Source organism: Electrophorus electricus, chromosome 3 (genome assembly GCF_041902795.1).
Source record: "Electrophorus electricus isolate QZ-2024a chromosome 3, ASM4190279v1, whole genome shotgun sequence".
NCBI classification, from domain to species: domain Eukaryota; kingdom Metazoa; phylum Chordata; class Actinopteri; order Gymnotiformes; family Gymnotidae; genus Electrophorus; species Electrophorus electricus.
The window spans coordinates 34,896,909-34,911,027 of NC_137499.1; the positions used below are offsets into that span (position 1 = coordinate 34,896,909).

General features: G+C 40.8%; 1 protein-coding gene across 2 annotated transcripts; it reads right to left on the minus strand.

Moving 5' to 3' along the window:
- Nucleotides 1-510: 510 nt before the first annotated feature.
- Nucleotides 511-6,385, minus strand: prr15la (proline rich 15 like a). 2 transcript variants are annotated; one of them, XM_081711286.1, is made up of 2 exons: nt 6,069-6,385; nt 511-1,595 (listed from the first exon to the last, which is right to left on the minus strand). In XM_081711286.1, exon 2 carries the CDS (start codon nt 1,574-1,576, stop codon nt 1,220-1,222), a length of 357 nt encoding a protein of 118 aa, XP_081567412.1. In that variant the 5' UTR covers nt 1,577-1,595; nt 6,069-6,385; the 3' UTR covers nt 511-1,219. The 2 variants fall into 2 exon arrangements, with proteins under 2 accessions (XP_081567412.1, XP_026853840.1); XM_026998039.3 differs by having other exon boundaries at nt 513-1,595; nt 6,111-6,371.
- Nucleotides 6,386-14,119: the final 7,734 nt, after the last annotated feature.

Below are 14,119 nucleotides of genomic sequence, written 5' to 3' on the forward strand. Positions count from 1 at the left end.
GTATTTTATTTTTGTTTTATCGTGCGCCTTTTTAGTCCCTCATTTGCGCCTTTTTTTCGATGTTTTCTCCATTTTGCTCTCATTACAAAACTGATGTTTTCGCGGTGGTTGTGGCTAGTTAATCCTGGGGAAGGCGCATTAGCTATTGCACATGCACTAATGGCCAATGCACACTTCAATATTACAATACAAAACCGGGTTCTATTGTTAGCCAACCCGGAATGGTCCCGGTACTCCCGATGGTCAGTCGATCCCTCTTTGTAATCCCCACTCACTGCTCTGAAACGGTAAACGATAACTGCGTTTCGTCTCAGTCGGTTATCAGTTGATTAGCCTACCTTTAAGGCGTCAGGAGGATTTTGATCGTTATACCTTTTTTTTTTTTTTTTTTTTTTTTTTTTTTTATCTGTTCACTAATTAACCCGCCAAGCGACCACGTACAGGCGCAGGCTCACAAAGTTCAACAAGACACAAAATATTTGAAAAGTTTTTTTTAATTATTATTATTATTATTATTATTATTATTATTATTAAACATTATATTAAAACATTTTCTTTACATATTGTTTTAAAACAAATCATACTCAGATAATTTAAATAACTAATCTTAGATTACTGCAAAATGTAATTTTATTGACAATCTAGGCATAAAACAAGAGTAAACCATATGACATTCATAGGACAGTATAAGAACAAATCAAATGCAGTTTTAAACAGAAAGAAACATTTCGCATGGTGATGAATGAGTTACAATGGATGTCACTCTGATCATAAGGCACTGGGTTTCTTACATCTGGACTTTAGCAAACTATTTACTGTAAAAAATTAAAATAAAGAATAAAAACAATGCAAAACAGAATATGCATGTTTTATAAACAAAGTATCATTGTGGATGGAAATAATTTCAGTGTGCCCTTGTGTTCATTTGTGTTTATATACTTTTGTGTGCAGATTAAATTGCAAATACCTCACAATGAAAAAAGATCAAAGTCAGTCAAAACTGCTGCAATTTTTTTTTTTTTTTTTCCTATTTAGCAAACCCTTGGTCATTTATTTCCAATGGATGGCTTTCAATGCCTGAATCCGCTTTGTTCAATGCCTGAATCCATTTCTTTGTTTCATATGTATGTGCTGGCATGCTTATGCAAATCTGCCTGATGTACACAGATGCAGTCCTCAAGAAGACAGGCTCTCTGACTGCCCATAAGATGCACATCCTTCACTTCCCTGTACTCTCATTCCCATTGCAAGACTCCGAATTGGGGAACAACTCGGGGTTCTCTGATAATGTTGACCGAATCCTCTTTTTCTCTTTGAAGCGGCCTGAGTGAGAGACTTTAACATGTCGCCCTTTTGTGGCTGTTTTATCCACGATGCGTTCAAGGCGAGCGTTCAACTGGGTGTCATCGGGCTTTCCAGGTGCTCCGGGTGCTCCAGGTGCTCCAGGTGCTCCAGGCATGGCTTCTGCATTAGTACTGTATTCTGCAGGTATCTCATACAGCACCTTGGGCTCTGATTTCTTTTTGCGGAGGAAAGTGAGCTTCCACCAGGCTGGGGCAGGCTCCGCTGTAGCCATGACCAAGGAGACACGAGCCCTGAGAGAAACAGCAGAGTGAGCAGACAGGGAGGGAATTAGAGCACATCCCCTTACTGAGTGGGCCAGAGCCAGTGGAGGACATAGAGAATGAGGAGGAATTGGATTCCTATTTTTAGAGTTGGTTCTATTGCAATGGTGATTGAAATAATTCTCCAGAGATGGTCTGGGGACATTTAAGGCTTTCACATGCAACCCAGGCACCAGAGTGGAGCACAGCTGTGGAGCTAAGATGCTGAAACTCACTGTAATCCCCAGCTGAAGCCAGGAAGCCCGGAGACTGGAAGCTCTGGCCTTCACATGCCATAATCGTTTTTTTGCTTCAGGCCTCCAATGGGAGTTTACCAAGGAACCTTCCAGTTCTTATATCAGAAATGCTCACCAGTGGCCTTATCCAAGATACATCTATATCTCACTGAGGTTAGCAGTAAGAAAAGTATTGTGATGTGCAATATGAGATCCTAGAGGGTGTGGGCAGCAGTCCATGTTAAGATCTGGTGCTATGGCATGAGAGTATCGCTGAATTTTTCATTGCAATTCAATAGGTGCCATATGGTGATGCTGTGCTAAGGTGGAATCTGTAAATCTCAGGTTACAGGCTTCAAATTCCATAGCAACATGCTGAAGTCAGACTACAAGCTAGCAGAGATGCTAACGCTTAACTGATGTATACAAGGTTCCAGCTGGTGGTGAATGTATGGGGAATGTGCACAGTAGTCTATGCACATAGATTATTAGCCAGTGGATCGTTTGTGACTTTCGATGTCATTTTAATTCATTACTTTATACTGCCTGTCATTGACACTGGTCTTAAGCCATTCATACACAAATACAAAAATGCATACATCCTAGCAGTTCTCTTTTGCAATGTGCCAAATGCATGCCAAATGTTGGCCCAGATGGGATATTAAATATAGCTGCAATGTCAACCTACTGTATGTGTGATCTAAACACTGAAACTACCAACTGTATGTGTGAACTAAACTCTGAATCAGCGTGCTGTATGCATGATCTAAACTCAGATTCAACTTGCTGTATGCGTGATCTAAACTCTGAATCAGCCTGCTGTATCTGTGAGCTAAACTGAATCAACCTGCTGTATGTGCAAACTAAACTTGATTCAGCTTGGTGTACGTGTGCACTAAACTTGACTCAGCCTGCGGTGTCCACTAAACTTGACTCAACCTAACTCAACCTGTCATTTGTCGAAGTTCTTTCTGCCTGGCTATTGTCTGAATGGCTCTCACAGAGCATGACCGCAGTGTAATGTGCTTAGTCATGTTAGAGAGGCTGTTGCGGGGGGCATAATACAACCATAGAAAAAAAGCAAACACAGCTTCAATTCTCTCTCTCTCTCTCTCTCTCTCTCTCTCTCTCTCTCTCTCTCTCTCTCTCTCTCTCTCTCTCTCTCTCAAACACACACAGATAAAGCCGCCACATTGTGCCTTGCCCTATTCAAAGGAAACCAGTGAACCTACTATACGCAGTTGCTCGGCAACAGAGTGGTCATTTCCATACTGTATGCTAATATTTATGGTCTCTCTGTAGGCTTTGACTTCTGGCCTTGTTCATGTTTGTATGGAAGCAGAGAGAAACCAGGAGTGGCCCTCTCCAAGGCCAAGATCAGCCTGCATGTGTTTTAATACTAAAATATCTTCTCATCAACTATTTTATACGACTGTATGTACAGGGAATCTATGTAAAATTAAGATTTCCTGCTGTCAGGTGATAGTCAAAGGAGTCAATACTGCAAACCAAATTTCCAAAGTGTCCAAAGTGTCACTTGGCAACTTAATCAACAGATGAATTGGAAATGATTAATTGGTTCATCAAAATCAGTTAAACATTGTCTAAGTTTTGATATGTTTGATAATTGCAGTTTTTAAAAAGCACAATATACTTATTATATTTTTGAAAGAGATTATCAATCAAATTTATAGGTGGATAAACTCCACATATTTCCCAAGAAACATAGAAAGAAACTATAAACTTGTGTTTGACAATATGTTCCAAATATGTTCCAATTACAAATATACTATAAAAGTAGTATAAACAAACACCGCAATAAGCAGTTACAAAGCTTTTGATGACTTCATATGATAACCAAAGAGCACGGCCAATCACTATATCATAAATATTGTGATGATTCAGACTGGAACACTCCTGATAATATCAATGCCTAATTTCATTGGACATAGAGTATCTCAGCTTATTGACACCATTTCTGACCAGAATGGACAGATATTTAACACATAATAGAGATAGTGTATAAATGCCATGTCTCATTCCAAACAAGCCTCTGGACATATTTGCTGAGCCTGAGCTTAGCTTTTGATCTGATCCCAGAGCTTCTTGGTTTCTAAGTGTACCATGCTGGTCCTGGATCAGTGTGTGCTGAGTGGAGCGCATTCACACGCTACATCTGACTGGCTCTTGTTCAGCCCCTAAGGGTATTGTATGACTCTCAGGAAAAGGACACTGGTCAAACAATTCCTTTCATATTTGACAGTTATATTGATGGTTTGTGTGTGTGTGTGTGTGTGTGTGTGTGTGTGTGTGTGTGTTTGTGTGCTGGATCAACATTTGTAAGGAAGTCTGAACTGTGCTATACAACACAGGCCTTCATTTTACAACATGTTCAGAAGTGAAAGGTAAGGTTTTGGCATAGCCAGGACTGTTAGGACATGTGTAAAATGTGTGCTTTCATACTTTCTTGTTAAGAGGCTGTGCTTGGGAAACTGGTCCTAGGTCGGTGTGATATGACAACTTCTACAGAGCATGACCTCAACCTAGAGGGAAATTCTGATTCCACTCAAATAATAAGATAAGGATTGTGATAAGAGTGATAAGGGTGAATTGCTTCCATGGTCCAGTTTCGATGGTATTCTAATCAGATTCTCTAATCTCATTATCATGTATATTCAATAAAAACAGGTCTAGTCTCCAGCTCAAAAACACCTTCCCTCCACACATATTGGCAGGCTACAATACATAAGTATCTCTGTCAATGTCTGCATCCTACAATCTTTGGGGTTTTAACTGAATCATTCCTATTATCTCTACATGCTTATGAGGTCCTCCTGCAATGAATGGTGAAAGTCTTTCTGTTGCAGGTTTTCTACAACTAGTGGAGACTATGGATAAAATGATAGATAAGTTAAAGTCAGACTGACATATGTGATTCAGTTTGACCTGTGGTTTGAAAAACAAAATCCTCCTTAACAACAAACATGAATCTGTGTTGCATTGAAGCTTTGAGTAAGGCACTGTTTTACAAGCGCCATAAACACACAAGACTTCTTCTGTTCACCTCTTATCTCCAGTGAGACATATCCACCATAAATATTTACTAAATGTGGGGCAGGTGAAAGAGATTGCTGAGACTGGGCCAGAAAGGAACCGAGGGGACTACATGGGAAGCACTCTCCCTGACCTGTCTCCCTGGCATGGAGAAGATTTACCTCTTATTTGAATATGAATCTTAGGGCAGGTTTTCTAGATGTGGGTGTAGGCCAGGACTGCCTAAAGCTGCATTTCTTTCCTGAATATCCCTGAACGACAGCATATGTTAGTACAGGAATAGGTTCGAACTGAGGAAGGAACATGAGAGAACTCTGACTGTTTTAAGCAGCATTAATGAGATAGAATGAGAAGGAGGAATGCAGCAAGGATATACTGTATTTCTTTTAATAAATGACACAATAGTTAGAAACTAGGAGCTGTAACTTAACTCCTGCATGATTCACATGCTGCATGGTTCACATGCACACACATACATGCATGTGTTTGCACACACTCAGGCACACACAACATGGATTATACATGTTGCATGTTCTTATACTGCATGATTCACACACACACACACACACACACACACACACACACACACACACACACACCACACACACACACACACACACACACACACACACACACACACACACACTTTATTATTTGTTGACTCAGGAGTTTCTACCAGAATCACAATAACTGGACTTCATTTAAAACAATTAAAATACCAACCAATATTCACTTACTTATTTTCAACAAAGCATTTTATTGAACTGAAATATTTCCAGTTCTTTGTTCTGGCCAGTCCAATTTGGACATTTGGATTGGGAATATCAAACATGCAAGCCCTGTGCCAAACATCAGTAATGATGGCAGGACAAGCAGGCCCCAAACCAGCAAGACACAGGGTACACTTCCTGGGCACTGGCTAGTTTGAGATAAATGCTTACTCTGGATTGTTAATGTGTGAGCAAGAAAGCTCTGTGGCCAAAGAGTATCAAAACACATGTTACATACCATAGGATAATATGGATATACTTGGACCTGTGATTTTACTTAAGTTTATATATTATAACTGCATTAATAATATATTTTGTATGTGTTAATATTACATGACATTAGGTTTGCAACTACTGAGAGTGGATCTGACTAAGAGCTCTCTGTGAGGTGAGTGTGCACTTGCCTGCTGCCTGTGCGGTGAATGGTAGCACGAGGATTCTCTCACCTGTGCCAGTGAAAGTGCGTCCCAGAGCCTTGCAGTTGCTGTTTTCTCTCCAGAGGTTACTGGCCTTTAGTTCAGTCCCCTCAGTGCCGATTACAGTCAGGTCCTGTGAGTGAGATCATTGCCCCGTGTGGGTGTCCTGACAGCTCTTTTCCACCTTTACATTTGTTTCTCTCTTTATTGAGCTGTTTCTCTTCTCTCTCTCTTTTTCTCTCCTGTGTATTCTTCTCTCTGACAACCAGGTGCAGCTTTAACAGGTGTATGCACCTCCCACTTTATCACATATGCGCAAGCTCCTTTGCGCACAAATGTGCGCATGACCGAGGACACGTGCACGCACACACACACAGAAAGAGAGAGAGAGAGAGAGAGAGAGAGAGAGAGAGAGGCCCCACCTCCTGCTCATGCTTGAGTAAACAGGGCCATGGTGACAAGGTGACAGCAAAAAAAGACACAAACATAGAGCTAAACTTACTAGATCAGTCCCATCCATACTTAGAAGTGCATCCACCTAATCACTCTCTCCTGTACATAGAACTATGCAATCTCACATATCTAAGATAGAAATAAAATGACCAGTTCCAGCTTATCTGTACATACATCTTTGCTCACTAGATCAAACCCAGTTATACATAGAGTTTCATATACTATATAAGATCCATCTGTTCATCGAAGAAACCAGATAATCTTGATAATCAAAGATGGAACATCATCCATTAGAGCAGTGCGACCTGTACATTGAATTAAATTCACTAGATCCATCTAAAGTAATATAGAAGTTGTGAAGGATAGAAGCCCTTCTACTAGCTGCTATGACAATGTATTTCAGTCCTGATCCTGGGGGCCCATTGCATGTATGTTGATTTACAGCATTTTACATGTCTCCCTTTTATCAGTCCATCAGCTCATTAGCAGAGTGATAAATTGCAATGTTGCAGTATGCAGTAAGATCTCACCTCTGTCCAGTAGAGGGCAATCTCTCACTCATTCCCCTCCCCAAATCACTACAAGCAGGAATGCAGGACTGCCAGTTCTGGCAGAGTGCTCTGGCATGGGTACATATGTGGAAGGGTGGTGACCAGACTAGTGTGAGGGGTCAGAGCCAAGCCATTAGGATGAGTGTCTGCTCTGTAGGGGGAGCATGGAGGATGTGTGGCCTGTAGGATGAGAGGCCTCTGAGCTCCTGCAGTGCCCTGTGTGTAGGCTCACAGTCAAGCCATGCAAGCCAACCAAGCCAACAACGTTTGTGACCAAACTTTAATATAAAACCAATTCTTAAGATTTAATTAGTGAAGTATGAGGTTATATTGGTTTGATGTTTTGTTTTATTTGATGTTTTTAGAGTCCCAATAACTCTTAAAAAAATTAAAGATTAAAATTAAAATTAAAAAATCTAGTTAAACAAGATCTTGTTTATGAATATTAAGCACATTTGTAATTTATTATTTATTTGATTACTTTATAATTCTTTATTTTTATTCAACCTTCCAGTTTGTCTTATTCGGTATTTCTTATGTTTGGACCTCACTCAAAAAAACTGTTGGTAGCAGAAATAGCAGCAATACTATTGGTCCCAACCAGAGATCACCGGCTACCTGGCACAGGGCTTCTGGCCATGAATGGAACATGGGTAGTAGATGTGATTAACGGCTCCTAAAACTGCTTTCACGAAGCCACACGCCATTCAAGGATTTGATAAGCTTATGCAGCTTTCTTTCTCATGCGTCTGAAAAGATCACTGGCGTGGAGACGAGCTGCCACTGTTAGGTTGTGTCTGCCACCTTGTGGCTGAACCTGGTAGCACACTATAAGATAGTCTGTTTTATAGTCTGTTGCTTTTGGTGGGTCTCTTCATAAAGCGTTGTGAACGTTCACTTCAGCCACAAGGTGGCATTAAGTAATAAGCATGTCAGACTACAAACAAAACGGCAGGTTTAAACAAGTTACACCACGTTGCATTGAGATGTAAGGAAAATAGAAAGACACAGTATGCCTTTTGTGAATGACTCCAGTAAAAAAAAAAAAAATCCTGTGAATTTTCAGGTTTTGTGCTTCCTTTCATGCTTCATTTATTTTCAGTAACTATTTCTTCAGCCATTTTATTTCTTTGTACTTTGTATGAATTATTTTTGTTCTTTGTACAAATTTACGTAGACAGACACACACACACACACACACACACACACACACACACACACACATTACCTATTATCTGTTATCGCCGTAGCTACTCGTTATTGAGGTAGCGGAGGAGGGACAGACGATTATGGTGTCCATCAATCAGTACATCTCTTCCTCACCCTATCACTCCATCTTTTTCTTCTTCATGTCTCAGGTGAGAGGAAAGGATAGGATCATACAAATCTTTTCTTCATCTTAATCATAAAGTGAACAACCATTTTATTCACCAAAACGGCTTTAAGGCTCTCACCACCTAGATTGAGTCAACCCATGTTCTGAAACTGAAATGGATACTCAGTATGTTTCGTTGCAGCCCTGTCAAAATGCGCTAGTAAATGAAGTCCACCTGCCCTGAATTTGCTGGGCTGAAATTACATCGACTTGGAGGGCAAAGAAAGTCAGATATCGGACATTTAAATTAAGAGGTACTCTACATAATATTAACAAAGGCTGAATCAGTGTAGTAAGAAATAAGAGTGTACTAGTGAGACTAGCATAGTAAGAAATAAAAGTATAAGTTTAAATATAGAATCACATATGCCTTTGTTTTCCATAGTCCTCTTGGGTAAAACCATTACTCTATTTCATGTGCTAGAAAAAATCTTCTAGAAGATAAAACGATAGAGAATTGGCTGATTAAGGAGAGAGAACAGTGTTGTGAAGTTTGCTGCTGTCCAAAGGACCGCGCGGCCTAGAAACCGAGCCTCGACCACACCGCGGGTTGTTTCGCGAGAGCACCCGCCTCGAAAAAGGGTTCAAACCCGATCGGCAGCCATCACTTTAATCATAATCAACGCGGCTAAAGAGGAGTAATGGAACCCGCGCGTTGGGCGCGCCTGTGTTCCGCCACAGATTAGCCCGTAATTTGCATACCGCCTTTCTTCATCCCCGTCGCCACGACGACAGGCCGTCCTCCTCGGACACAGCCAAGCGTAGCCTCCGGGGCCGCTTTGACAAATGGCCAACCGCGTGCTGCTGTCTTTGGGACCGAGACAGGGCAGCGCGAGCGACAGTGATTGATAGCCTGACGGGGTAAATAGTGCAGAACTTTTCGGTTTTTTTTTTTTTTAATAGGAGTACAAGAGGTGTTTAAAAATCGGTGTAATGGAGAAATATGAAGCCGTGAGGAACAGCAGAGGAGGAAAGGGCGCGCTCGGGGCAGAAAGAGTGGGTGGTCAATGTGTGTGTGTGTGTGTGTGTGTGTGTGTGTGTGTGAGAGAAAGACAGAGAGAGAGAGAGAGAGAGAGAGAGAGAGAGAGAGAGAGAGAGAGAGAGAGAGAGAGACATCTGTGTGTGTCTGTATGAAAAACAGTTGACGCGTTCCATGCCTAATACTATACTTTAGTCTAATCAGAATATGCTCTTTCTCAGTAAACTTTGGAGCTTCATCATTCTCACCACCACCACCATCCTTGTTTGCACTCTCCAGTAAACACAGGCACTGTGGTCACAGTCCAGTCCACCTGAGCTATTTTGTATTCTGCTCCCACGGCTGTTACGCTAAGAGGCTGTTTGTGAATGGCCTACACCATCTATAACATGCTACCATACCTTTTCTTTTACTGCAGTAAGCATCCAGTATGATGTCATGGCTTCGGCCCTCTGGAGTCCGTAAGATGAGATGTTTCTGGTGAATGAGCCGCAGTCAGTAAAGGCCTCTGTACGGGCCTCTGTACATTTGCCCCAGATGGGAGAGCCTGCCATTCATCCCAGACAGGCTTGGCCCACATGTTTTCTGCTGAAGGATGTACACATGGGTCATTCTCTGTGTAGCTTGCCAGTTTAACCCACAACAAAAATAGACTGCATAGCTAATGGGCAAATTAGGCCTACGTGGCTTACTGGAATTCTACTTAATGTCGTTTTCCAGCTTTAGTACACCTGATTGACCTATTCATTAAAAAAAAAGTTAGTGTGTTTAATGGAATCTAATGGCAAAAATGATCTATTAAGGAGAATTTACCATTATCACGCTCTGCACAAAATTCTGTAGTCTTTAGATGGACATTAACCATGCATGTTTTCTGAACTGCAGTTAGTCCAACTCCCCCTCACCCCTCACTGTCACATACATGCCACACACACATTGTTCATGTACTGTATGTCCCATGAGCATGCCTGTGTGTTTGTATGCAGATGAGTGTGTAATAAGGCAGGATAATGAATTCATTACATGCTATCTGACACCATTACCATAATAATGCCAAACACATACATCAGCTTGCCTTCAACTACACGCCCCACTTCACTCAGCTGGACACGCGAATCATGTGACAGACCGAGCCGGAATAAAGCCAGAGAGAGCACACTGATTTCATTCAGCACTCTGGTATACTGGCAAGATCTGTTGCTAATGCATTATAATTCTATAATTTACATTATTTCCTTTTTTGTTGTGTGTGCTCGTGTGTTTGTGCATATTTAGATGTGTATGTGCATGTGTATTATATATGTAAGTCTGAAAGTCTGAGTGTGTGTTGTGTCGTTGTTGGTGTGTGTGGGGGTTTAAGACTATAACCTCATGTAAAAGAAAATGATCAGACCTGCCTCACCTGCAGAAGAACAGAAATTGGACAACAACAGAGGAGGAAAACTCACAGCAAGAGCCAGACTGCATAATGCTGTTTGCTGTTTCAGGAGGATTTTTTACGCAGAAACAGATAGGAGACATTAGTAGGAAGAATGGTGCAGATTTTTCCTGGCTTCTCATCTTTCGTCAGTGCCGTTTAATAATTTGCTCAGAGTGACGGGGTTAACATGCTATCAGAGTTATCTGTCGTAAGTGGCCGAGATCTATTATAGCTATGAAAACACAGCATCACTCATTTATATTAAAACCCGGCGTCATCAGCTGCTGTGCCGTCCATCAGCTAATCCCCGACCGCATCTACACACTGATAGGATATGTTGGGATATGTTCCTGAGAGAAAAGAAAGCAAAGGAAAAGCTATTGGCTCTTGAAAGTTATAATATCAAATGAAATGATGGACTGAACGTGAACTGAAATTCACTTAATTTCTTGGATTGCACACAGTTTTGTGATTAGATGTTTACACCATAATAATAATAATTATTATTAGTTGTAATAATTATTGTTGTATTAGTTGTATTATTAGTATTAGTTATAATGTTGTTTAATGATATTTAGTAATTAAGTAATTAGTTTTGACAGCAAAAGCTATCATTCTAAGGTGTTTAGGATGCTATATAAAAATAACTAATGCTGAAGAAAGAGTCACTGTTAGGGCTGGACTACAATAACTGGTGAGCTTCCAATATTCGGCAGTGGCTGGGAAGTCAACTCAAGCGATACACTAACAGCTGTATTCATTAATATGACTAATTAAAATGCAACATCCCTTATGGCTCTGTTATAAGATGTGATTGAATATGACAGTGATCAAGCTGTCAAAAAGTTTGTACCTTTAGTTGAATTCAGTGGTGAATACATGCGCACCCATTCGTGTACAGGAGCTCATTCTGTGCTATGTCCAAAGGTATACACACACACACACACACGCGCACACACACACACACACACACACACACACACACACACACACCCTGGAGACCAGTGCAGCCTAAACATACATCCTGTCTCCAATCAGCCACCTAGGTGTCATGTTTCTTCAGTTAGCAGAACCCTGCCAATCAATGATGCTCAAATCCCTCTGTGTGTGTGTGTGTGTGTGTGTGTGTTTAAGGGAGAGAGGGTGAGAGACACAGCACACATGGCCTGCTGACCTGGCACTTCCATTTATTACATGAGTGAAGTTAAATTGACCGTCATAAAGACTATATGAGCACACAGACCAGACACCAGGCTACTGGCAGCACACAGACCTGAACATGGGCGTGCTATTCTCATGTAGCACAAATAAACTCTTGACAGTTCCTGTTGGCCAGCCATTGCTGTGACCTGTACTTTCTCTAAGCCTGAGGATGTGGTTTGGTAATGGCCTGTTCCTGTTCAGGCTAAAAGCTAAAAAATGCATTGGATAATCGATCCAATGTCTTATATCATTTTATCATTAGTAATAATGCTAATACTAATACTAATAATGCTAAATAATCATGCTTGGCAGTATTTAATGATGACAATGTTTCACATGCAGCACACACAAACACAACACATGCACACTCACATGCACACAGCAGATGTCTTTCCAGTCTCTTGTCGCCAGCAGAACTTTCTGTACAAACAGCAGGGGTCACTCAGCGACCCTATGAAAGGTCAAGGGTCAGGTTCCCAGCCTAGGGTAGCCATGGAGACAGCATCTGGAGAGTGGCAGCTAGGGTGGAATACTGTTGCCCTTTCAATCTGTCCCTCACATCTCCAACCCCTGAGCACACACACACACACACACACACACACACACACACACACACACACACATACCTATATAAAAAGGCTATAATATTCCTGATTTTTCAAAGCACCCTTTATTTACTCACTAAGAGATTCTCATTATCTAGTGTATATATATATATATATATATATATATATATATATGTGTGTGTGTGTGTGTGTGTGTGTGTGTGTGTGTGTGTGTGTGTGTGTGTGTATTTGAACATATGATGCAAGAAATGCAATTTAGCTGCAATTCTGTGTGATTATAATTTCAGCTAGAATGCTGTTCTTTTGGATATGTTGCTTAAAAGGTTCAAAGCATAATTAACCTGAATACACACACACACACACACACACACACACACACACACACACACATACAAATAAACACCAATCACCCACTTTGAGTAATCAAGTCTATTACCCAGGTGACATCACTGTCTTATAGAAATGAGTGCCAGTGCCCGTAACTCTTTCTATGAGGGTGCAGATGGGGGTTGAAAGGATTCTTCCTCACCACAGCACTGAACCATGGAACAGTGCTGCATTATGCTTTTTGCTGAGCAGTGTCCATTCTGCCATGCCTAGAGGGGGACATTATGGTCAGGTCGAAGGTTACGGCTGCTGAGAGCTCATGGTACCGATGCGGAACAGCTTGTTGGGTGGCCTCTCCCTCAAAGAACATTACTGTCCACTAAGAACACGATTACAGTCCTATCAAATTCATTAGCATTAGCTGGTAATGTAATTACATGCTATATTTGTTAGACAAAATCCATGCTTTCACAGACACAGCATGGACTGTGGAGGGAATGGTGAGAGCATGATACTTTGTCTCCAGCAGATTTGTCTGTGTACCACATGCTTTGCACATGGTTGATATGGTTCTGTAGTGTTGCACTTTGGGTTAAGAAAGTTATAGAGCACTTCAAAGCCCTAAAGAGATGAGAAAGCCTCATATGGACTCATTTGTTTTAAAGAGATGCACAGGCTGAATCACCACCAACTCTTGCATTTCCGTAGGAGTGCAGTGGGTGTTGCATATTCAACTTAAAAAAAAAAAAAATCTACAATCTACAGTAGCAGATTCATTTTAAAATTATAAAATTATATATATATATACACACACACACACACATACACACACACACACACACGCACAAACAGCACATTTATTAAACTTAGTTATTCATGTTATTTTATAACTACAAATACTTTACTAAATGAACACTAATTCAGACAAAAACATATTATTAAATGCAAGTGACTGTCTAAATTGTTCTCTTCTGCAGTTTGGCTTAATTAAGGAGGCCAGGAGAAGTATATATAGTGGACAATTAATGCTTAGCTTAAAGTCAGGATAAAGTTAGGACTCTTACTAATGATACAATTAGAATTTTATTCGTTACATTGGTTTATAGTAGCCATCTGATTCTTATGGTGATTGTGTGTGCATGTGCACGTGTGTGTGTGTGTGTGT